General features: G+C 35.0%; 1 protein-coding gene across 2 annotated transcripts; it reads left to right on the plus strand.

Moving 5' to 3' along the window:
* Positions 1-963: 963 nt before the first annotated feature.
* slc44a4 (solute carrier family 44 member 4) lies at positions 964-25,645 on the plus strand. Of its 2 annotated transcripts, XM_015050993.1 has the most exons (23): positions 964-1,215; positions 12,475-12,523; positions 12,604-12,677; positions 14,602-14,680; positions 15,666-15,765; positions 15,845-15,976; positions 16,058-16,118; positions 16,839-16,959; positions 17,055-17,060; positions 18,274-18,357; positions 19,098-19,210; positions 19,382-19,504; positions 19,890-19,989; positions 21,052-21,144; positions 22,005-22,107; positions 22,181-22,440; positions 23,545-23,639; positions 23,768-23,871; positions 23,970-24,043; positions 24,140-24,210; positions 24,545-24,639; positions 24,723-24,807; positions 25,481-25,645. In XM_015050993.1, exons 1-23 carry the CDS (start codon positions 1,176-1,178, stop codon positions 25,579-25,581), a joined length of 2,163 nt encoding a protein of 720 aa, XP_014906479.1. In that variant the 5' UTR covers positions 964-1,175; the 3' UTR covers positions 25,582-25,645. The 2 variants fall into 2 exon arrangements, with proteins under 2 accessions (XP_014906479.1, XP_014906481.1); XM_015050995.1 differs by lacking the exon at positions 17,055-17,060 and having other exon boundaries at positions 965-1,215.

The raw sequence follows: 25,645 nt of genomic DNA on the forward strand, positions 1-25,645 counted from the left end.
AGGGGTGCTGGTGCCTATCTCCAGCTAACGTTCCGGGCGAGAGGCGGGGTACATCCTGGACAGGTCGCTAGTCTGTCGCAGGGCAACACAGACACACAACCATGCGCACACACACACACACACACACCTAGGGGCAATTTAGACAGACCAATTAACCTAACAGTCATGTTTTTTGGACTGTGGGAGGAAACCGGAGTACCCGGAGAAAACCCACGCATGCACAGGGAGAACATGCAAACTCCATGCAGAAAGACCGGGGCCGGGAATCGAACCCAGAACCTTCTTGCTGCATGGCAACAGCTCTACCAACTGCGCCACTGTGCAGCCCAACCAGAGTAACCATGGAGACTAAACTTGTTTTTTTCAGAATTCTAATATGAAAGTCGTAATTCTTATTTTATTGTTTTCTTGCCATAATCCTCCTCAGGACTCGATTAAGAAGTCCGCGAATGGTCAACAATATTTTTTATCTGACCCATGTTCAGTTTCCATGGTAACCGTGTTTGGTCTCGAAATTGAGCAATCTGACCACAACTTTCAAAAAAAAAAATTTGTAGTCCACAACCTCAAAACTCAACTTTTTAGAATTTTAAGATTGAAATCATATTTCTTGTTTTCTTTTTTAATTAAAAAAATATTATTGAATTTTACATGTATTGTTTATTGGTTTCTTGCCATGATCTTCCTCTGTAAGCAACAGTAAGACTCCATTAAGAAATTAGGTCATGGCCAACAATGTCTCTTCTCTGATTCGTATTCAGTTTCCATGGAAACAATGTTTAATTGGCCTCCAAATACAACTTTCTAATTTTAACAGCACAAACACTGTCACTAAATTCAGTCAATTAATTAAATTAAACAGAAGAAGTCCCCGGATTACACAAACAGCGATATAATAAGTTTCCACTCTCTTCGCTTCGATGTGAGGAGGAGTGATACTTCTCTCCCCATTGACTATCTGTGGCGGAGCTTTCAGGTGCGCGTCCCACAGCAGGTGCGTTTGTGTCGTCACCGCGTAGTTAGAACTGCCAGGAAGGAAAAGATTTCCTTACTTAGTTACCATGGTCTCTTCGAACGCAGCGGAGCCACTTTTAGTCCAGTTTTAGCGTCTTGTTTTGTCCGGTTTAGCGGTTTTGTTCGGAGCAGGAGCACCTGAGGACGGCAGGCGGAGGAACATGGGGAAAAAAGAAGAGGACAGGCCAGACTCCGAATACGGTGAGTCGGCATCGGCCGTTAGTTTCCCCGGACTACGTCTTTTCAGGGCAGGTTCACACTGCATAATGTTCAGAGTATGTATACTGAAAGTAGTAATATTTTAATTTACATAGCAGAAAACTAAATTGGATATAAGGTTTTTATTTTTGTATTGAAACACCAGTGGTGGAGAAAGTACTCAAATAATGTACTTAAGTAAAAGTACAAATAAACAGACACAAATGTACTCTAGTAAAAGTACCACATTAACATTTTTACTTGTGTAAAAGTAAGAAAGTACTGGCTTTTAAAAATACTTAAAGTATTAAAAGTAATACTTGCTAAATGTATTACCTAAAGGCTAATATAATATAATTAAGTGTACCTATCGTATTTAATTTTAATACATCAGTAATGCGCCATTTTAATGAACAACCCTGCAGATAATAAAGCATGTTTTTAATGTGGTTACTCTCTGTGACACCGTTTAAATTTAGATTTGTGATTTCACGGATGACCTGCGTCACTCTAGCATTCCTTAGTCATTTTCAATAAATTTGAATATTTATGAAAAGCTCATATACTTAAGTCAGCTCACAAGTTAAACACATCATACATATTAATGTCCCCACAAATTGTAATGATGATTAGCTTACAGCGAATGAAACCAGGACATTTGATTAGATTACAGAGCAATAAAAAAAAACTTAATGCAGAAATGTGGGTCTAATTAAAAATGTTTACTATCTGCGTAAAATATGTTTATTATCTCAGGCTCGTTTGTCAGTGAGCCTCATCGCAACGTTACCTCGCAAAAGTTTTGCGTTCCGTCACAATAAGCAAATATGCAGTGGTCTACTTAGTACAAAGTGTCCGCCTTGTTCGTCTTGAATGAGGGTCTAACGGTACTTTACTGCTTTGCAGTGGTTCAGTGGACCTGTTCTTCTCTCGCCATTGACTACTTTCAAACTAACAAACTAATAAAAAAAAAAGCGCAATGCGACGTGGATGTAACGCATCGCTTTGCACGTGACGTCACTCTCTTCTGTCAACTTAGCCCGCTCCGCCATGACGGACGTCAAAATAACCAGTGTGCTTCGGTAAAGCCTGTCAAAAACACACATCTGATAGCATAATATTGCTTTTATTTAGTTGATTTCGCAGTAAAACTGGTCACAGGGTGCTGCGCGGTCAGCTGCCCAAACAGACAAGGATAGAAACCAAACTTGTGATTTTATTGTATAACGTTTAATGAGGAAAGATGGCGGCGATGGGTAGCAGCCGTTAATCATAATGACTGTCAGTCCATGGTGTGATAATACCATTATCATCGCTGCGGATTTGCAGCAAACACTTTTCACAAGGTAAGAAGATTAATCTTCATATACTTTATAAGTAAGTATTATTAGAAACATATCAAATATCATATTATGGAGAAGTACGATTCTAACCATCAGTAACCATGAAAACAGTGTAGCCTAGCATGTAAGGAAAAAAACTGGTAGATTTTCATCTTTTGTACGTTTTTAATGCTGCTCCGGTCTAAGGGGTTTATGACATACTGATATAAATCATGTGGTGTCAGGTGGAGTCGGTAATTTCATAAACACGTCAGGAAGGAGGAGGTACGGGTCGGTTTCTAAGCTAGCTGTTTCAAACTTTTGTAAATACCGCCGTCTGTGAGCTCCAACCAGGTGAGTTAGGTTCACAGACAAATTAGCTCGACTCCAGCAAGTAAAAGCCACGAATAAAATGGCAAAAACAATTTGGGAAAATAATTTGCTCTGTTAAATACTCCCATCCCTCACTTCCGACATCCATCATGGCGCCTCGAGTGATTAAGTGACGTAGTTACAAAGAGTCAATAGAAATGTAGTGAAGCAGAAAGTACAAATGATGATGTAGAAGTCGAAAGTACCCACCTTTAAATCTACTTAAGTAAAGTACAGATACATAAAAACTGTAGTTAAGTACAGTTACATCCCATCACTATGAAATACTGACACTCTATTAGATTTGGTACCTGCTTGTTGTTTTTAACCAGAGAGAAGAACAGAATGATTATAGAAAAGCCCGAGACAGAAGGTGAGATGGGGAAATGAAACTGAGCAGCGGCAGTTTTAACAGGAATGCATTCCCACCTTCATATTTAGTGTGTTCACATTTAATTTGTTGCTATCTTCTCTACTCCAAAATGCAATGTAATTAAAGAATTCCCTTTAACTTGACCAAGATAACCACTTAATTATTTGCTTAATTTTGCAGAGTAACCTCAAAAACATGTTTGATAGAGGTGGTTTTCTTTCCGGTTGTACTCAAACAGACTGCAGTGAAAAGTTAAAGTCAAATCCATCCTTTTTGTCCATTTTAAAGAAAAAACTATGTAATTAAAAGTCACTCAGCCAGTGTATCACTAAATTTGTTCGGCGCATATGGAGTCACATTAATAGAAGGTCCCACTTTCAGAGCTAGCTTACCTATTTTTACGCTCAGTCAACATATTCTCCATTGTTTTTTAATTATTCGTCCAACTATAAATGCTTGTAATATCAATTTATTGAAATTATTCGGCGAATATTTTAGCTTGTGTCAGACGAGGCAGCTTTAAATTAATATGAGAAAGTGGAAATTTATCATTTAGCTAAAGTTAATCTTTGTCCTGTTGGTGCAACTTTTTTTAAAATTAAATATATTCAGAATTAGAATTGAACCAACAAATAATCCTAACTATTGTTTTAGAAATGAGTGAAATGTTAAATTGTACTCAGTTAAGTGGAACAAGACGTTTTAACTTCCATAATATGGGGAAAAATGTCTTGCAGATTGTTTCACTTTTCATCAGTATTAAGGTCAAAAAGTAAAAAAATTCAGTTTTTGTCGAGTAAATTTTTGACCTTTCAAACTCAGAAATTTTCAGGGTTTTTTCTGGAACATTTCTGAAATTAATCTCAAAATTAATTCAACATATATTTTCCACAAGTAAAAGTAAAAAGTAGCTGTCCAAAAAATTACTCAAGTAAAAACAAGTTGCATTTCAAATTTCATCATCAGATGGACAAAAATTTAAAGTTTATGTTGGCATTTTAAGTATTTCTTAGACCAAAATGAAAATTATTCATATAAATAGCAAGGACTTTTTTTTTCTAAATAAATATCTTTCAAAATCAAACTTGGGAAAATTAGTTTTCAAAACTTATAAATTATCAGACACACATACAGACAAAACTGCATGTGTGTCTGATGATTTATTTATTTATTGTATTTATTTTTAATAAAACAAATTTATTCTTTGTTCAATGAAGTTTCTCACAGTGGGTAGAGAATCCAGAGATTTTACTCAAGTAAGAGTAGCGATACTTTATAATAGTTATTCAAAAAGTTATTCAAGTAAATTTAACTGAATGTTGACTAATTATCATCATAAATTTTACTAAAAATTGTACTGACTGTTACTAGTAAATAAAACCATAACAATACAGATTAAAAACAAAGAGACGCAGTGAATAAGTGTTTAACTTTACAGTTTTTCTTCTAATTTTCAGCAGGATGTAATTTTGCAAGGTGTGTCTTTCTAAACTGGTACTTTACTGGACTATAGAAAACTACATGATTGTATTCTTCGGTAATTTACGTCATCAAACTCCTCTTAAAATCTCCAAGATTGTGGAACCGCGCGGGTCAAGGACTACTGATAAGATAAGATGACTTATGATTGAGGAAATGTGAAACATGACATGAAGATTTATTTATTTAGGAAATTAACAAATCTTTGAGTTCATAAAAACACACACATGTACTATATGTGTTTAATAAACTTAAAGCAAAAACAGTTGCTATAGATTAGATTATAAATTCAAAAGGCAGGTCGCAGTAATTTGAAAGGAATTTAAAGTAAAATTATCACAGTTTGTGGATCACAGTAATATCAAGCAAATATTTAATTTTACTTTTTATCCAGTTGTGCTAAATTGATCTATAGACAGCATATTGTAGCTTTTGTAGATTAAAAAAGGAGTAAATTTCCACCTGAAAATCTCAGAAAATGTCTAGAAAAAAATGTGCTAAAGAAAAAGGAAATTATGTGATTAATCTTAGAAAGTTTCTATAAAAAAACCCCCAGTGTATGATTGGAAATTTCTGAGTATGGCAAGTTAAAATTTTACTAAAAAATAAATTATTAGGCTAATTTGACATTTTCTAGAAAAAATGAGTTTAAAAAGTTGAAAATTTACTAAAAAAAATTAAATTTTGAGATTAATCTTAGACATTTTCCAGAAAAAAACTAGATCACTGAATTTGAAAAGTTGACAATTTTCTAGAAAAGACTCAGAAACTTTGATTAGTCTCAGAAATTTTCAAGAAAAAATGGTCGAAGATTTGCTGGAAAAAAAAAACTTTTCCTTTTCAACCTTAATATTGATGACAAAGTTGTAGTTGACAATCTGCCGGTGGAACTAGTACCTTTTCCTTTATTATAAAAGTTAAAATGAAGATATTTCCACTTGAACTACACCAAAATTACTTTGTGTTTGCAGTGAAAGTTCGATTTTCAAACACCACCGGGTGTTTTTATGAATCCAGCTTGAATTGATGTGCAGCTGTGTTGCAGTTATTAACCAATCAGAGGTCAGAAAACACAAACCAGCTTATTAAAATCTCAGCAAATCGTTTGTAAATTAGCCCTGAAGCCTTAGGACATGCGTTTGCAGGAAGGATGAGACGGAAACGTATAAAGTTAAGGCGTCTCTCTGCACTTTGATCCTCTATTGAAACTCGCAGGACAACAGAGGGAGGATCAAACATTTACTGGAAGAAGAAATGTTTTGAGTTGACCAATGACGCGGCCTCCAAGCGTCTCTCTGGAAACTGATTCTTTAAATATACCTGCATTTAAAAATAAAATAAAAAACAACCCACATAGTATATAACCAGTGTAATCATTAAAATTTTAATTTACATTAGATGCTGTTTTAAGCTTACACTTCTCGAATCATTAGCTATATTAACCATGTTGCGATACAAATGTATTTTCTTTGCCGTTTCAGCAAAATTCCCAGTTAGATTGTTTACTGTCCATTCAGGATTTAAACAGGAAATGGCTCCAAAGGACAGAAAATAACTAAACTAATTTAACCTTTGACCATCTTAAAGTACCAGCGGTGTTTTAAGACATAAAAATAGATTTTCTTTCCTCCTTTCTGCTGCAGCTAATGCTAAATTTAATGCACTGAGAGATTCTAACCTTGCATACAAAATGTGTTTAATGAGCTGAAGTTTATTTAGGTCTCACCTGGATATTTACCTGCAGGGAGTGTTTGTTGACTTTTTCACAGCTAGCTGAAGCATGAAACAACACAGAGAAGGGTCAGTTCCCTCAGGTTCCTCTTCCCGAAGTTTTAAGTTTTATTTATTTTACTTAAGAGGCCAAAACGTATACACATTTCTAAAGTTGTATTGACAGGAAATCAGTATTTTTAGTGCGGTAATTAGAAGCTTTCTGTCAAAATGTGACTGAGAGATCCAGTCTCCAAATATCTGATGTTCTGGATTTAAAATTTCGACTCCAAAAAGGTGGTGTTCAGTAAAACGGTCTATTAGGGCCAGTTTAGGTAAAAATTTATTATTATTATTATTATTTGTAGATTTCCAGCAAAAAACTTGACATTTTAAGATTAATTTCAGAAATTTTCTAGAAAAAACAAGGAAATAAGAGTTGATTTTTTCTTTTCTTTGATTAACCATGAAAAAAAGTGTTTTTAGGAGATTTTTGAAACACAATTTGAAGATGGAACTGTTAATTGAGGAATTTTTGTAGAATAAATTTACCAATTTTGTTTATCTTAAATGTAAAATGTACATAATTTTTTTCGTACGTTTTTTGGTTTAGCTACTGCTGAGTGTGATGTTCTTTCATCAGTTTAGCTTTTTTTGTGTATTTGTACTCCAATTAACAATTAATCGGTTATTAAATCAGTTGACGATTATTTCAATAATTGATTAATCTGATTAATCGTTTCAGCCCTGAACCAGTTGAAGCAGAACAATAATCCAAACCAAACCAGCTACTTCTGAATGGCTTAAGCAAACCAAAAATAAAGGTTTTTTGATTTGCCTAGTCAAAGTCTGGATTCGGAGTGGGTCAAATTACTCCACACAGAACTGAAATGTGTCCGAATCTCCACTTTTTAAAAACGAGTCAACTCTGCTAACATGATGGGTGTGTAAAGAGGAAGCTCATAATCTAAGTTTATTTGATTCTTGAGGACATTTGGCGGCAAAATGTACATAAAAAGTCTCAGACTTGAGCCCTGATGAAGAATAAAATAATAAAAATGAATTTAAAGCTGTTTCTAAGCCTCGACCAGCATGTTGGATGATATACGTTATGTAAGCTAAGTTATTATTCTGTCTGTATAAAGGTTTTTTATTACATGGGGGGAAGTAACACTATTCTCACATTTGTTTCTCTTATGACAATATTTAAATCAACTTGGTTTGATAAACTTTTTTGTCCTCTGTCCTTAAATCAGAGCCTTATTTTCCAAAATTTTTAATCATTATACACATTTAGCATTTCTGTAACTAGAAACTTAAGTCTTTCCTCCTCAGTGAAGGTCACTGATCTCTGATTTCAGCTGTAAAAATGCTCTGCAGTTTGACTGAGATCCAAAGTTCGCAGGTTTTAAAGCTTTTCTCTCTGGTTTTTACAAGGACATAAAAAACTTAAATATCTTTTATATCCGTGGGAGGGGAACACGGTGAGCGAGTATCATTGTTTACTCTAAACACACACCAGACTGTCTGCAGAACTGAAATATGAAGCTCCGGACGCAAAGCAACGTCAGTGGAAAAGTTTATATTTTTAATTATTTCTTCTTTGCTTTTTCAGAGTTTCTTTTTTTTTCTTTTTCCTTTATCTTTTTTATGGATCTTAAACAGAGAATAAAACAGAACTTGTACTACTTTAATCAAAATTAACTTCCTTTTCGATTAGGCCCGTTTTAAAACCATACTGTGACTTTTTTGGCATTCTGATAACATTAAGCACAAAACTAAACATTCTTGATCACTTGGTTGGTTGAAAAATAATTATGCATTTAATTTTAATTCAGAAGTTTAAGGTTTCCAAGTTTGTAGCTAAACCCCTCCCCCCCAGTTGGTATTCTGTTTCTCAATCCCAACCTCAAAATCCAATATGGCCGCCGTACATATAACATTTAGTAGCCAAAGTAGAAATACTTTGCACTTTTCATTAAATCTTTTTCCCAAACAATATCATACAGATTCATGAGCAAACATGTTGCTTTAGTGTTAGAAAGTACATTATTATTATAATAATTATTAGCTTGTATTTACTTTAGTTCACAGAGATTAACAAATCCAACTGGTTTCCATCCAGAGACTGAAACATGTTTGAGTTTTGATCTCTAAAGTGAATGAAATATTGCCAATTTGTACGTATTTACCAAACTACTACCAACATTTCTTCAGAGTACAACTGAAATCAACCAAAGTGCCACCAGTGGTCCCACAGTTTGACGGCTGTGGCTCTACAGATTATAGTACTTAAACTTTGATCTTTCAGACTTTTGTCCCTCATGGTGAAATCTTACTGCAAGTCTTTCTTCAGTCCTTCATAAAAAATATTTTATGGGTTGTATAATCATGCATTACATTTTTATTTATAAGAGGCAAGCTCCATCTTGGTAGGCAAACTCAGATGAACCACGGCACCAAAAAGAAAGAATATTCACATTCTTGACCAAAGTACAAGAGGAATATATATCAACAAATTAGCTGCTGTTGGGTCGACCCGTATGAGACGAATGTGGACAAACTGCCTCAGATCTCATCATATGACTCAATTCAATATTTGGTGAACATGAAGAGTGCGTACAACATGGAGGAGTTTCAAGGCCTGCAATCTATAGATGCATAAAATCAATGTTTTATGTGAATAACAGGGTTCTGGTGGCCGGCAGATTAAGTTCATATAGTAACAAACACGTAGGCTACATGTCCATCTTAGCTAGCAGATAAAAGCTACATTAGTTAAGCTAATTTAGCTAGTTGGGCAGCAAGTACTACAGTAAATATCACTAATATTTATCCTAGTTTTACACAGAGGTGGGTAGATTGCTCAAGTAGTTGTAATGTATTTAAATTGTTTAAATTGTTTGTGGGCTTTTTTTTAATTGTTGCTGTAGCAACTCCACAGCAACTATCATGACAGCTAGTTACTGATACCTACCAAAATGGCTGTCAGCTCAGTATGACATCACATAATAAAGATCTGTTCAATGTGGGGAAAGTCACAGAACATCACCAACCTTTATCTCCAATCCAATATGGCCACCTTGCATATTCAATTTTATCATAGCTTTAGTAAAATTAGTTTTTTGTTTTTTTTTGTACTGTCTGGTAAGTGGATTTCATGCAAATCTGCTTACTGGATTAGCTTATCTTTTCTATTTTTATTTTTTATGTCTGGCGGAATGTGACTCCTGATTATTCGTGAAAAACCCCCACAATATCCACTTTAATCCACTTTATTTATAGCTTCTGTTATATCTTATTGGTTATGTTGGTTACAAAATGTAATTTTAGTTCATTAGTCTTTGATAAGTTAAACTTACAAAGAATTTTTTATTAGCCTGTATTTGTAGCCACTGAGTAAACAAATCAGAAAAATCTCTGGTTTCCAAAACGTTTCATATTTTCTGAGGTAAAACTCACTGGATAAGTAGCCAATTTATTCCCAGCTACAAATCAAATATGAAGTCTCTTCCAAGAACCACTTCATTAAATTCTAACAAACGTCTTTTGAGACTTTCCTCCCTAGTGGTGACATTTTGACCCTGACAATCAGCCTTAAAACTATTTGTTTCAGGTTAAATCCTAAGAAGTTTGCTTGTAATTGTGAATCTAAGACGTTCTCAGGCTGCACCTGCATGGTTTGCTCTGAACTTCCTGCATCCTGGTTCAGTATTTGCATCCTACTCGAAGCCTCTGGCACATTTCTGAGAATAATGTTGACACAGTCTCCATTCACTCCTATTCAAATCAGTCCCAGTGGAGGTAATTACAGCCGAGCTGCAGTGAGAAACGCCTGCTGTCGCCGAGCTGCGTGGCGAACCGCCGCTCCCTTTGGAAGAATAACTTCATCATCCTGTGTTTGCATGAATCACAGAAAATATCCACCTGTTGCTTTTGGTATTGTTGATGAAGACGCGTTCAGCGAGTTTGGTTTTGCAGTGAAATGATTAACAAGTTTTGCTTGTATTTGGTATGAGGAAAAACTCACTCAGCAGGTTTTTCCTGCACATTAACCCAATTGTCAGGGGTGAGAGAGAAGCTAACTCAGCTCGCTAAAATAAACATTTCTCATTATTCTGTTAAAACCAGGAAATGTTTGACACTCATCTGGAAAGTATGTCGTGCAGCGCTCTTTAAAATGCTCTGCTCCTGTAAAGCAGAAATATGAAACTCACCGTTTATTCCACGAAGCAACCGCGACTCCCCACAAACTCCCTAATGGTGCATCTCATGATAAAACAGGAATTTCAGTTTTTGTAATTCTGTTCAAAAACCAAAACTCTTAAATTATACGTTAAATAAGTTATAATAATGGCTTACAGTAAATGAAAACTCAGCCTTTACAGTTTGAATGTTGCGTAAGGTCAGTAAACCTTTAAAGTTTTAACGTTATAGCCTGACTGTCATGAGTAACATGGCTGATTTTACAGGTCGTTAAAACGTTAACAAGGTCATTGCCAAAGAGAGCTGTCTGTCCAGAAACCTGAAAAGTTGAGTGGAAGGAAAAAATGTGCATAAGAATTAGCCTTGAATTGTGAAACAAAGCCCATATTTATCCAGCCAAACTTATTGAAACTTTTTTGAATTAAGTGCTTAATATTTTAAAATGTGTGTACAAACACTTTTTTTATTATTATTTACCAAACAATATTGAAAACAATGTGTAAAAAGATAAAACAAGTTATTTTTACCATGATTTAAATGCAGCTTAAAAGAAACTGAGGTTTTAAAAAAATTAAAGGTGTCAGTTTATGGAACAAACAAATAAATGGATGTTTTGTGTATTTTTTGTTTGTATTTGAAACATGTTTAATAGTCTTCAGAGCGGAATAGGTGATTTTCTTTTTATGTGAATTTGGAGCAGAAATCGTACCTTCATGTCAGGACTGAGCTCAAGCGATCAAACTGCAAATATTTCCCTCTCTTCCTGTTTCCACATCCAGTAATCAACAGCTTCTTGATTTCTAACATAAATTGTAGTTTTGAACTTTACAAGGTCAAAGAATTTTAGTACATTTAATTAAAAAAAATAATGGATTTGTATATTTCCACTTTGTTTTAGTGTTCTGGTTGCTTTTTTGTATTGGATACAGCAGCCAAAATACACTTTTTGTTTCAAAATGCAGAAAAGGATAACACTGAAAAGTATGTCGAGATTCTGGAGAGTAAATTTTTATTTTATGTTTTATTTCATACACGTAATAATGAATATGAATGTAACAACAAAAAAAATCCTGAATAAGAAGGAGTAGAAAAAAGAATAAACTTATAACTAGCAAAAACACAAAATGTTACAAAGTTTTGGTTTAGTTTCTGGTACAAATATATTAGTTTTGTCTTATTTCAAGGGTACTAATTTAAAAGTAACTTTTCAGCAGTAATTAAGAGCTTATTTTAAGTAAATAATTCCTTAATATTAATAAAGTATTAGTTTCATTGGCAGATTATTTTAATTATAACAAGACATTTTTCCCATGTTATGTTAATTTATCTGCCAATAAAACAAGTAGTTTTTCATCAACACTAATGAATTATTGACTTAAAATAAGCTCCTATATGTTGATAAAAAGTTACTTTTAAGTTAGTTTTGTCTAATTTCAAGTGTACCAAGACATTTGCACTAGAACTAAAAATACTTGGTACGTTTTGTGTTTTTGCAGTAAAACTTTAACCTTGAACTGTATCTTGGTTAAAAATGTAAGTAAATATTCTGACATGCTTTAAAAAGTTTTCCTTACTCAGTTCCACAGTAATTTATTAACCCTGAAAACTCAAGGAAGCACTTTGTTTTAAAAAGCAACAGGAAGTAGTTTTTTCATATTTGTACATACTGATAAACATTTCTGTACGTTTCCTTAAAGTGATTAAAAGTTCACGATGTCTCCATTGCTACCGTTTCCTTGATAATGACCATAAACAGTGACGTCCCCTGATTAATGTTTAATGACTGTTTTCTGCTCCCAGGTGAACCGGCCCAGTTTGACCCAACCTTTAATGGACCCATAAAGAAAAGGTGAAACTTTAAGATATTTTATTTTATTCCATTCTGATATATTCAAATTCTTCCTGACTTTTCTTAAATTTTCTCCACAGAGGATGCACGGATATAATCTGCTGTATTCTGTTCATGGTCGTCATCCTCGGCTACATCGGCGTAGGAATCTTAGGTGAGTGAAACCAAAAGATCCAAAGGTTTCTGGAACAACTTCCACTGTTCATGTAGAGCAGTTTTCACATTCAAATTCAAAAAACTTTGTGTTGTTCTTAACATTTTCTATTGCAAGAAAGTTATGTTATTTTATAATTACACCCTGATTAAAAATAAAAAGTTTGCAGTTGAATCATTCTTGAATTGCAGTTGGGGGCCACACAAACTCACAGCAAGGGCCACAAATGGCCCTCGGGCCACACTTTGGACACCTCCAATGTAGAGGAACAAAGATGTGATGCACCAAAAATGCTTAATGGAGAATGGAGATGGTTCCTCTGTATTTTGAGGGTTCTTTCACGTTTAGTTCACTTTAATCCAACTAGTTCATTTCTGTAAAAGTTCGGTTCATTTGAAATATGTGAACCAAAAAACTGAACTCTGCTCCTAAAGCCACTAAAATCTGACGCTACTCCATTTTTGTTTGCATTTTGTGAAGAAGGAAGTTGTGTTCATTTCTTCTTCTGAGGTTTTCCTGCTGTTTCCTTCAGGACGTTTTGTATTTATTAACGAGAAATTAAAGACTTATGAAACTGAAGCAGGAAGGATCAGCAGGGCAACGGGACGAATGGAGAACTAACAGTATGAGGAAGGAGCAGAGAACGCACTGCAAAAACACAAAGTCTATTTTTAGTCTAGTTTCCAGTGCAAAAATCTTAATACACTTGGAAAAAAAAACTAACTTACAAATAACTTTTCAACAAGATATTGGAGCTTGCTTTATGTCAATAATTCCTTAATATTGATAGAAAAGTTCTGGTTTCACTGTACTAATATATTTGCAGTCTAAACAAGGCATAAAATACTTGGTAACGCTTTGAGTTTTTGCAGTGTAGGTACAGAAGGGGGTGGAAGAATGAGAGAAGATGGAAGATAAACAATTTAAACTTGAAACTAAACAAACAATAGACAGAAAGGAAAACACTAGTAAAGGAATCCAGATCTAAATGTATTAACAGGAGATAAGAATAAACTAAAACTAAACACAGAAAGGAATGAAACTAATGAGGTAAGATAAATAAACAACAAAAATGATCAGAACAGAAACAGTTAAATATAGTTATAAAAGATCAGTGTAGCTCATAAAAGCGAGCTACACTGATCTGTATCTGTTTTACTCACAGATGTTGGAGTTTATGTTTTGGACATACTAGAAAACACTGATTTCCTTTATTTCTTTGAACTGTATTAAGTGTTTCCCGCTCATCTGTGAATGAAACTTCCTGTCGTTGTTCAGCCAGCAGGTCTTTATTTCTTTGTCCTCAATCTCATTCCAGCACTCAGGCCACGCTCTCTTATCTAGAGTCAACACATCAGACTGATTAACTAGGTTATCTGCTGCCACAATATGTGTGTCAACAACCTTATTTCCACTGGAAACGTTTCAAAATCACTGATAATCGAATTTGGATTTGCTTTACTTTTGCTAACAAATCTGTTAAAAGTGGACAAATCTGTGGAAATGTTGAGAACAAACAAACCGCAGCAGTTTGATTTAGGATCAGATTTTGAATTAATAATAAGTCCAGGTATGAACTGGTTCTAGTTGTGTTTTTGTTTACTGTATGTGTGGCCTGGAAACTGGGAGCTGGTTGTCAAAACGTGAAAGTGCAAGCTGCAGTGCCCCCTGGTGGTCGGATTGAGGAACTTAAAAAACTCCTGCAGCCACATGAAGTTTTCCGATTTTTGGATAATAATTTTAGATTTTAGATGTGCTTTTAATCAAACTTTGATTTGTTTCTTTTCTTTTTCTTTTTTTGTGTTGCTGCCTCTCTGCCAGGACTCCTATGAAAAAGATGTTTTTAATCCCAGTGGGTTTTTATCCTGGTAAATAAAGGCTAAATTAAAAAAAAAGTGTTTGATTTGTTTGTTTTTCCTTTTAGCTTGGCTCTATGGAGATCCCAGACATGTCCTCTTTCCAAGGAATTCAACCGGTTGGTTCTGTGGCATCGGGCCCAACAAGTAGGTCCTCAGTGTTTTCATCATATTTTTCTAATAATGCAGCAGCATTCCCAAATTTGTCACATTACAAACACAAACTGCAATCTATTTCATGGGGATTTTATGTGACAGACCAACACACAGTAATGCAGAGATGTGAAGTAGAAACAAACTGATAGTTTTTAATATTTTCTCACCAATAAAAACCTAAAAAGGAAGTGCATATCTCTCTTCAATAATGCTCAGTGGAACCACCTTTCACGAAGTAAAATTTGATATTATACGAAACTGATTTAGGGAGTACTAGGGCCACACTAAGAAAATAGAATTATGACAGTCATAATATTTAGACTTTATTCTTATATTATCACATTTTTATTCTTGTGTTATAACTTTTTTCTCGTAATATTGTGAGTTTTCTCTCATACGAGTTTATTTTAATTTTATTATTTAGTCTTGAAATATTATGACTTTATTCCCGTATGACTTCTCATAATATTATTGCTTTGTTCTTGTAATTCAAAAGAAAAAAAATGTCAGCGTGCCCCTAATACTCCATCACAAAGTATTTATTTACATTATAAAATTGCCATTATTCAATTATTTTATAAAGTTTAATTGTAGTTCTAAAAGTTTATAGTATTTTTATTCAAATTAGATAATCCTTTCTTCTACTGCCTGGATTACACGTTACCAGATATGCAAATTAGGTGATGACCTCATCTGGCGACTTCTAGAAGGAGCTCCAGTAGCAGTCAGTCTTGCAACAAATCTAAAAAAAAAAAAAAAAGCCTCTGACTGAAGACACTAAAATAATGCAAGCCACACTTTTCAGAGTTTTTGTTTTTCTGTGAACTTTGTAGAATGCTTTGTTGCTTTAAAGTTAATGAAAATACATTGAACTTTATTATAATCTGTAAAACAAAAATAAGTGAAAAAGATTCAGGAGTGTGATTACTGTATGGCAGCTTCAAATCTTGTAATAAAACCTGATTTTCTCCTCCAGAGACAAACCACACTTGTTCTACTTCGATATTCTGAAATGTGCGTCGTCTGTGAACATTCTGGTGACGTCGCTGAACGGGTTGCAGTGCCCAACCACGCAGGTACAGACTCCAGCTTTATGTTTGCTCTACGGCTGTCTGAATTCACTTGATTTAACACAAAGATTTTATTTTCACCCAGATTTGTGTAGAAAAATGTCCTTCTACCTTCTGGGCTGTCAGCCCTGTGGATTATATGCCTGGAAAATCAGTAAATGAAGTTTTTAATCAAAGTTTATGCGTTCCATCATTGGACCTGAAAACAACCAAGTTGGTGAGCTACAGCTTTTTGTTGCTTTCTTTTACCATAAATCTGAATTAGTTTATTTAAAACTATAAATGATCTCATTTTTAGAGCGTTTCAGAAATTGTGAGCAAAGAGCTCTGTCCTTTCTTCCACATACCAACTACCCCAGGTGAGAAAATATCTTTGATTATTCATGAGTATGACGGAGTAGTAAAGTCAAGCCAAGAAAGATAAAAAAGAAGAAAATTACAGAAGTTAAAAGAGAAAATTACAAGAATAAAGTCATAAAATTGTGTAAATAAAGCCACAATTGTGGCATAAACTCATATAAGTTAAAATAACACATGAATAAAATTATGAAAATAATGTCTTAATATGAGAACAGAGACGAAAATTACCAGAAAAAAGTCGTGGCAAAACGAGAATAAACTTGTATTCCAAGAATGAAGTCACAGTATTAAGAAATAAAGCTATAATGTTTCGAGAATAAAGTAATATTACCTAAATAAAGTCGTAGTAATACGAGAATAAAGTCAAAATGACAAGAATAGAATTGTAATATTTTGAGAATAGTCACAATATTACCAAAATAAAGTAATTTTAGTAATAATACAGGAATTAAGTTTTAATTTAACCAGAATAAAGTCGTATTGAACACTTCAGCTGATGTGTTTCCTTACTAGTAAAATAAATATAAACACAGAATGCTCAACATTCCTCAATTTATCACAGTTATAAGTCTACTTTTATGATTATGACATTATATTACGACTTTATTCCCACAATGTTATGGCTGCATCATCTTGTTTAAACATTAACCAGTTTTACCAACTTTAAAAGACAAATTATTTCCATTTATTCAGATATCTCTTTTTTCTTTCTTTTTTAGCGTTGGGGAGATGTTTCCCCGACGTCCAGAAACTAGGCTCAATCCCCGGCTTTTTCGCCGACACCCCAGGTTTGCCGAGCTCGATTAACGAGACGGCGAACCTCATCAAGAACGGCACTGGGTAAGACACAAACCGCTAACCGTGAAAATGTTTACAGCACCAACAGATGGTAAACCTCAGCTTTTCTCTGCCTCCTCCCTGCTCCTCATCACCAGCTCACGGTCAGTGGTTGTGAGTTTTCATCGGCTTTAGCGTAGCAGCTGGGTGGCGGTGGCTTCAGGGACGCAAGCCGGCCTCTAGACGCCTCACAAAACGTATTAATTTCAGGCGATGTAGTTTGAGTCTGCTACTTTAATCTGATGATTAAAGGAGACTTTTTAAAGTCCGTCTTGTTTTTTGTGTCTTTGAAGGAGAAATGGGTTAATGTAAAAACGGCTCTGTAGTGTGTAAAGTGTTCGTTCCTGGAGAGCTACTAATTCAGATGCAAAACGCCTCAGTTCAGCTCTGCAGAGGGTAAACAAGATGCAGGGTGCTTGAAATGCTTCCATGTCAATTAGGTCTTTTCAAGATTTGGAAAATGCTTGATTTCTGTATACAGTCCTTGTAAGTGGTTGATATTCAAACTGCACAGTTTGGTAATAAAATGCAATTTAACGCTTTTAAAAAGCCTAAATTTGGATTAACTTTATTTACAGTTGAAACCAGATGCTTTCAGAAATCTAATAAAAACACACAAACACACTTTTTTCTCTCTGTCTGAAGTTAAATCAGACTAAGCTTGTTTCAGGTAAGTTTTATAGAGCTAAATCGGGGCCATAAAGTTTGCTCAAAAATGTCTGTTTTAAAACTGGAAAAAATTTCAAAGCTACTGTTTTTTTTAAATTTTAATAAAAATGTGCAAACTTGTTTTCAGGTGAGTTGTATGGAGCTAAATTTAAAAAATGTTTTGAAACTGGAACCAAAAATTTGAAACTGAAAAAAACGTAAAAACTACCTGTTTTTCTCGTCTTATTTTTTTCTGGTTTATTATTTTTCTTAGTTACAAATTTTTTATTTTTTTCAGTTTCAAAATTATTTTCCACGTTCAAATCTCTGTTTTTTTAGTTAAAAATAAAAATTAGTGAACTTTATGACCCCAATTTAGCTTCATATAGTTCTAAAAAACCAAACTTCCCTTAAAAATGCTTGAAAAGTTTTTGAATTTTACTGTGGGAAAAGTGTATGAACCCTGTATATAATTGAGGTTTGTTGCAGCAGAGATGCTTCCAAAAGTTGCAGAACAGTAGCTCTCCTTGACTGGAGTTGGTCATTCCTGTTTTAGATAAATGCCGCCATGTCGTCCTTGCTTTAGTTGTTGTTAAGTCTTGGTTTTTATCCACAGTTTGAAAGGAGAGCAGCTTTAATGCAACTTATCTTTGAATTTCTCCTCATTAGAGACATAATCAACAGCTTCAATATGAAAAACGTTGTCCTCCGGATCTTTGAAGATTTTGCATCAGCCTGGCCGTGGATTCTAGTGTGAGTTTTAGCTGAGCTGCACCAATTGCACATTTTACCACTTTATGTTTTAGAAACCGTCTTAGACTAACACAATTTCACTTTCCAGATGTGAGTTTAGTATTACAGGTTCCCTTTAAATGTAACATTTTGGACATTTTTGTACTTCCATATGGGTCTCGGCTGTTTCCAGAAACACCCAGCCATTTCTGACAATAAGTTAATGTTTTTTTTGTTATCTGAAAAAAAAGCAGTTTCAAAAACTAGTCGCATTCCAAGGCACTGTGCCGTTACCTAGCAACCCCAGTCCATCACCTAGCAACCTAGCAGGGCTTCAGCATGTTTGTTCAGCTGGTTTTACTGCTGTTTGTGCTGATTCAGTTCATTTTTAAATAACAAAATAAACATTTTATTGCCCAAGATTCTAAAACATGGTATTCCTTTAGTGTATGTTTGATAATTTGTGACAAAAGATGAGACCGCAGTCAGCAAATGGCCTTTTTTGAGTTTTTAATCCAGGGGTGTCGAACTCATCTTTGTTTTGGGCCAAATCAAAATCATTAATGCTCTTAAAGGCCTGGTTGTGCCAGAATGTGTTGATAAAAACCTGTTCACCAAACTTAAATTATCAATGAATTCTTAAGATTAAATAAAATTATTTAATTTCAGTCCCTCCAGGATTTTGTTTGTGTTACTAATTTGGAAATATTTTTGCTTATTTATGACGGTAAATGCGACTTTTTATTACTTACTGGTTTTAGTGGTTTGGTGGTAGCCATGGTGGTCAGTCTGCTGTTCCTGCTGCTGCTGAGGTTCATCGCTCCAGTGATGATCTGGCTGATCATCATCGGACTCCTGGCATCTGGTGCTTACGGTAAAAATTCAGCTGCTTTCATATTTACAGCACTATTGTTGTCTTGTAGCTAACGGCTAACGGCACTTTTAAAGGGTTTTTTTCATTGCCGTTTTGATTTTAAGCTGTTTTTCTAAATTTTAACTTCCATTTCTTACGATGTTTTGATTAATCCCTAATTTTTCAACGCAGGAATCTGGCACTGCTACTGGGAATACGATAACTACAAACAACAGTCTGCAAGCATCACCGACGTCGGATTCACCACTAACTTTCAGACTTATCTGCAAGTCCAGGAGACCTGGCTGGCCATTTGTAAGATTAGTTTTGTTTTAATCCAAATGCGTTTTCCATTTTCAGTTAATTCTCAGTTTTTAAGAAAATTGTTGAGGTTTTGGGTCAGTAGGAAACTGATGAGATCAATAAACTGATGGAAAAGTCTGGAACAAATGACTATAATTGTTAGTTGCGGTTCTAATCTGCTTTTATTGCTAGCATCTACTTTCTTCAGCAGTGTTGTGAAAAATCTCCTTAAAGATGTTTTCTGTTCATTCTTTTTTTAAAATGAGATTCCCTGAGTAAATAATAAAAAAAAAAAAGCAGATTTCAAATTACGGGACAAAAGCTACAGTTTTATTAATGATGCTTGTTGAATGAGCAGCTGTGAGTGATTGGTGTGGATAATTTCTCTGACCCTCAGTGATAGTCCTCTGTGTGGTGGAAGTCATCATCCTCCTCACCGTCATCTTCCTCAGAACCAGAATCCTGATAGCGATCGCTCTCATTCAGGAGTCCAGCAGGTGAGTCGAATCACAACTGGAAATCAGTAAAATGGCGGGAAAAAAAGCAATGGAAAACCTGTTCAGGGTATAACTGGAGTTATATTTTTTTACCCGGTGCTTGTGCGCCCCATTTCTATTGCTGCCCTGGGTGACTGTCAATAACTGCGTTTCCATTGACCATCTATAACCCGTCTGTTCGTCTCAGGTCCAGTAGGTTGATTTCACGACTGACACATTCAGGTTCATTGTGTTTATTCTAACAAAATAGGAAATCTAGATGGTGGTTAACATCAGTCCAGCAGCTTCTGCCCCTATATATTAAATAAAATGTAATAAATAACCCTAAATAAACTACAAAACAATAGCTCCCGATGAGCAGTTAGCATTTTTAACCCTCTCAAAACAAAATTAAGCAAAACATAGCAAAATCACTCATGAAACACTGTATATGATTCAATTTGTCTAAAATGTATGTTAAAAAATAATATTTGTAAAGAAAACACAGAACTGATTCTAATACATACCAGTTACCAACGGCAACAGAAAAAAGGGGGAGGAGCTGTCAGTTACTGGTTGCTATGGTAACCACCAACTGAACTGAAAACACCAATAAATGTCTGGAGAAACAACTTGTTGACTAAAAATATACATTCCGACAGTAAATAAGCAAATGTAATATTGTTGAAATAAAACATGTTACACATGCGATTGCTCAAATTGGAACTACGAAAATAAATCTTCTTTATAGAAACCTGGCAATGTTGATTAGAGAGTTTTTTGTGTGTTTTTTTAGCATGAACAAGCTTATTCATGTGATTTTTTTTTTTGTTGTAATTTTATTTAATTATTAAATTGCATTTCTTATTTCATGAAAACACATTTGCAAAATTGTTTTATTTTTGACATTAGTGGAATATTAACAAAGTTTTGTGCATATTTGTAATGGAAACGCAGCCTGTGATGCCCATCACAAAACCCTCTTCTGATTGAGCTGCTTCGATTCAAGATGCACAAACAGAACATGTTGTTTTTATAAAGATGTTTGTTTTTGAGACATTAACTCCTGTTTATTACCTGCAGAGCGATTGGTCACATGATGTCTTCCCTGGCGTTCCCATTGGTCACATTTGTTCTGCTGCTGGTCTGCGTCTCCTACTGGGGCGCCACCGCGATGTATCCTTTAACTTTACTAAAGCAATCAGTTAATCATTTACTAAATTAGTTCACTAAATTTATGAATCGTGATAAATCATTCCAGTCCTAAATATTTTTCATTTTTATCATTAAAATACCAAAATTTCCTCTTTGTTTTGCTCTGTCTGATAATATAATTTTAAAATGTTAAATGATTGATGTTTTTATCAGTTACTCAGTACTTTTACTTGAGTAAAATTTTTGTATGCCTTCCTTTGGCTACTGTCAGTGGAGGTGGGCAGAGTATGAACTCTAACTTGAGTACAACTGCTTCAACACATTTTTACTCAAGTGACGGTAAAAAGTCGCCATCTAAGAAAGTTCTCAAGAGTAAAAAGGTGTTTGGTAAAAAGTCTACTCGAATACTGAGTAACTCGACCATTTTAATATTTAAAAATTACATCATCAGACAGAACAAAATATAAAGTTAAGTGGAAATTTTGGTATTTTAAGGACGGACCTGAATTTGTCATAAAAGTAAAAATTCAGGTAAAATAAAATGGTTCCAAATCAGTTTTTTTTTTTTCAATATAAAACTTACAAAACTTTAACAAAAACTGCAGGTTTATGTTTGTTTATGGTGAAGCTTTGGTTAAAACATGTTAGTTTTTTATTCAATGGGTAGAAAATCCAGAAATTTTACTCAAGAGTAGAAATACTTCTTAATAAAATGATTCAAGTAAAAGTTTTTTACTACTACAGCGTAGTAAAAAGTTCCTAAAAGTGAATATTTTCAGAAACGTTACTCCAGTAAATGTAACTGAGTAGATGTAGCTAGTTACTGCCCGGCTCTGACCGTTGGGCTCCAGTGTTTGTTTTGGCTGAACTGGGACCTGCAGATACTTGGCCACGTCAGGAGAGCCCATCTACAAAGTGGTGGCTCTAAATTCGTCGCACGGCGGCTGTTCGAGCATCACCGGCAACGTGACCTGTGACCCTCAGGTTGAACCATGACCTCATACGTTTTCAGTACAGGGATAATCTCATCACTAACTTCTTTCTGGCTTGCTGTCAGACTTTCAACTCATCACATTACCCAGAGTGTCCTTCAGCCAGCTGCATCTTCATCAGCTACAACGAGGAAGGTCTCTTCCAGAAGAACATGTTCAACCTGCAGATTTACAACGCGGTGGCCTTCCTCTGGTGTGTGAACTTCGTCATCGCCCTGGGGCAGTGCACGCTGGCGGGGGCCTTCGCCTCCTACTACTGGGCCTTCACCAAGCCGGACGACATCCCCATGTTTCCAGTGGGTGCCAGCTTTTTGCGGACACTCAGGTAATGTAAAGAGTTTAGTTATTTAGATTTCTGCGACTGAAAGTGAGATTGTAATCCATTTATAGTTTAGCGACGTTAAATTATTATTCCTCTAAAGTAAAAGAAACATTAAAGCTCCATCTGATGTTTTCATCAGGTTTTACAATCTGTTTTATTTAAATGTTAGACGGTGTGCTCAGAAACAGTGTTGTTTTTCTGTTTTTATCTGGAAAAATGGCCCACCACTCAGAGCGCTAAGGCGTACGGGGCGTCCCAAGAACCTAGTTAAAAAAAATAAATAAAAAATTAAATGTAAACCTTAAATGCAAAACCACAAAATCTTACCAAGTATTTTTGGTCTAGTTTCTGAAAACACTTGCAATAAGACAAAAATAACTTGCAAGTAACTTTTGTCAAGATATAGCAGCTTTTCTTAAGTCAATAATTCCTTAATATTAATCTTAAAAAATTTAACACTTCCAATTTCATGTTATTTTACTTGTAACAAGACATTTTTCCTGTTATAAATGAAATAATCTGTCAGTGGGGCACTGTGCTCTTACCTAGCAACCCCAGTTGTCGCCTGGCAACCCAAGAAGAGCTCCAGCACATTTGGTCAGCTGGTCTTACTGCCTTACAATGGCTGCTGGAAAAGACAAGTGTTTTGTTGTTGACAACTTACCATCCAGAAACGACTTGCTGCATTCTTGTTGTCTGTGCAGGAGGCTCTACTAATGCTTTTCAAAGATGTATAATTCCTCATCTGTTTGCAGCCATTTTCACATTTGAGTGTAAATGTTGAGTTGGGGCGGCGTGGCCAGCAGCAGCTTGTTTGGATTTAAAGTGACAGGACGCCCTAGAACAGCTCATTCTGGAAGGAGGCAGAGCTGAGCAGACTAAAATCTAATTATTTAAGAATAATTTGGTGTCAAAAATGTAACAAACATGTGTTGCCCATAAATCTATCTTAACCTGTTCAAGACGTCATAGGTCACTATGATTTGTTAGATTTATTTTGCAAAATGTTTTACTGTGCTAAACATTGACCCGCTGTGGTCACCATGTTTCCTTTCTGGTTATATTCTCATTTAAACTGGGATCTGTGATGTTTATTCTGTATTGTAGGTACCATGTTGGCTCTCTCGCCTTCGGTTCTTTAATCCTGACGCTGGTTCAAATCGTGAGGGTTATACTGGAGTACATCGACCACAAGACCAAATGTAAGTACATTTCAGCTGATTTAAAATGTTAAGATGGGCAATGTGCTGTAAATAAATAGTTTTAGATGAAAATGAAACAGATTTTTGTTTTTGAGGGACTGTTCAAAAGTTTAATGTCTCATTTCCAGCGGCTCAAAACCCTTGTGCCCGTTTTGTCCTCTGCTGCTTAAAATGCTGCTTCTGGTGTCTGGAGAAGTTTATAAAGTTCATCAACAGGAACGCCTACATCATGGTGAGGAATCAGTTCACTCAGTAACACAGAAATATCAGACAGTACCAGGAAAAACTGATAATGTTTCCTAAATATTTCTTCTTTTTTTTTTTTGTCAGATTGCTATTTATGGGAAGAACTTCTGTGTCTCAGCCAAAAACGCTTTCAGTCTGCTCATGAGAAACGTCATAAGGTTTGCGGTGTGGCCTCGTTAAAGTGATCAGATCGTTTCCGTCCTCTGCAGCCGTTTGTGACACGGTTCTGGTTTTATGTTTCCTCCTCCTCACAGGGTGGTGGTGCTCGATAAAGTGACCGACATTCTGCTGTTCTTTGGAAAACTGCTTGTGGTTGGAGGAGTAGGTGAGGAAATGGATTCTGTTTTCAAAAACACAAAATCTTATCAAGTAGTTTTGTTTAGTTTCACATTTAAACACTCAGTTTACTTGAAATAAGTAACTTTTAAGGAAGATGTAGAAGCTTGTTTTTAGAAAATAATTCCTTAATACTGATTTTATTGTTTATGACTTTGTTCCCATGTTATAAGTGAAATAAATGGAGCTTGTACTTTTGGTCATTGTTCAGGAATTACTTCCTTAAAACAAGCTCTTATATTTCACAGAAATGTTAATTGTAAGTAAATAATGTGTCCCTGCAAGAACTAAAAATGTTAAGTGTTGTTTATTTTCCTCTTCAGGTGTTTTGTCGTTCTTTTTCTTCTCTGGGCGGATCAAACTCCCAGGCGACACATTTCGCTCTGAAACTCTCAACTACTACTGGATGCCAATTATTGTGAGCTGATGATCACTCTATTGTCTATCATTAACCACCCAGCTGTATTTTATATTTATCCATGTATGTTCGTGTTGTTTCAGACTGTGGTGTTTGGTAGCTACCTCATAGCTCACGGTTTCTTCAGCGTCTACAACATGTGTGTCGACACACTCTTCCTCTGCTTCTGTGAGTAAATCACTACTGTACTGTCAACAGTTATTACCACAGAGAAATATCTCGCTAGCTAGCTAGCTAACCTTACCTAACCTAGGAAAGGTTAGATAACCTAGCTTAGGTAGCTAGGTTAGCTAAAAGAAAATAACTTCTCATTTAATCCCGCCTGCACGCAGCAAAAACATAAAATGTTACCAATTATTTTTGTTCTACTTTTTAGTGCAAATATCTTATTAAACTTGTGGTGTATTTATAAACTAAGATATAGGACCTTGTTTTAAGTAAATAATTCCTTAATATTGATGAAAAAGTTAAATGTTTTGCCACATTGTAAGTGAAATAATCTGCCAGTGGAACTTTTTCATTAATACTAATTATTAGCTCAAAACAAGTTCCTATGTCTTGCAGAAAAATTACTTGCAAGTTAGTTTGATCTTATTTCAAATATAATAAGATATTTGCACTACAAACTACATAAAAATATTTGGTAAGAATTTGTTTTTGCAGTGCATCTACAATCAGGACAATAATTTAATTCAATGAAATGTTTAAAATAATCGCAAATGTAATAAATAAGGCCGACGCAGAAAGGATAGAAAACTGAGGTGTATTTATTCTAAGACCAGTAGAGGGCGCTGTTTATAACCGTTAGTCGCTGATTAAAATTGGACTGTTGTTCTCACAGTGGAGGATCTGGAGCGCAACAATGGATCCCTGCAGAAGCCGTATTTCATGTCCAGAAACCTCATGAAGATCCTCAACAAATCCAACAAACAGGCAAAATGAGGAAGACGTCTCTCTTCTTCTGCTCCCTTTAATTAGCCCGCTGTGCTTTATTCCCCCTCCTAAA

Source organism: Poecilia latipinna, unplaced genomic scaffold, assembly GCF_001443285.1.
Source record: "Poecilia latipinna isolate Pla-1442-1.1 unplaced genomic scaffold, P_latipinna-1.0 Scaffold1022, whole genome shotgun sequence".
Classification (NCBI taxonomy): Eukaryota; Metazoa; Chordata; class Actinopteri; order Cyprinodontiformes; family Poeciliidae; genus Poecilia; species Poecilia latipinna.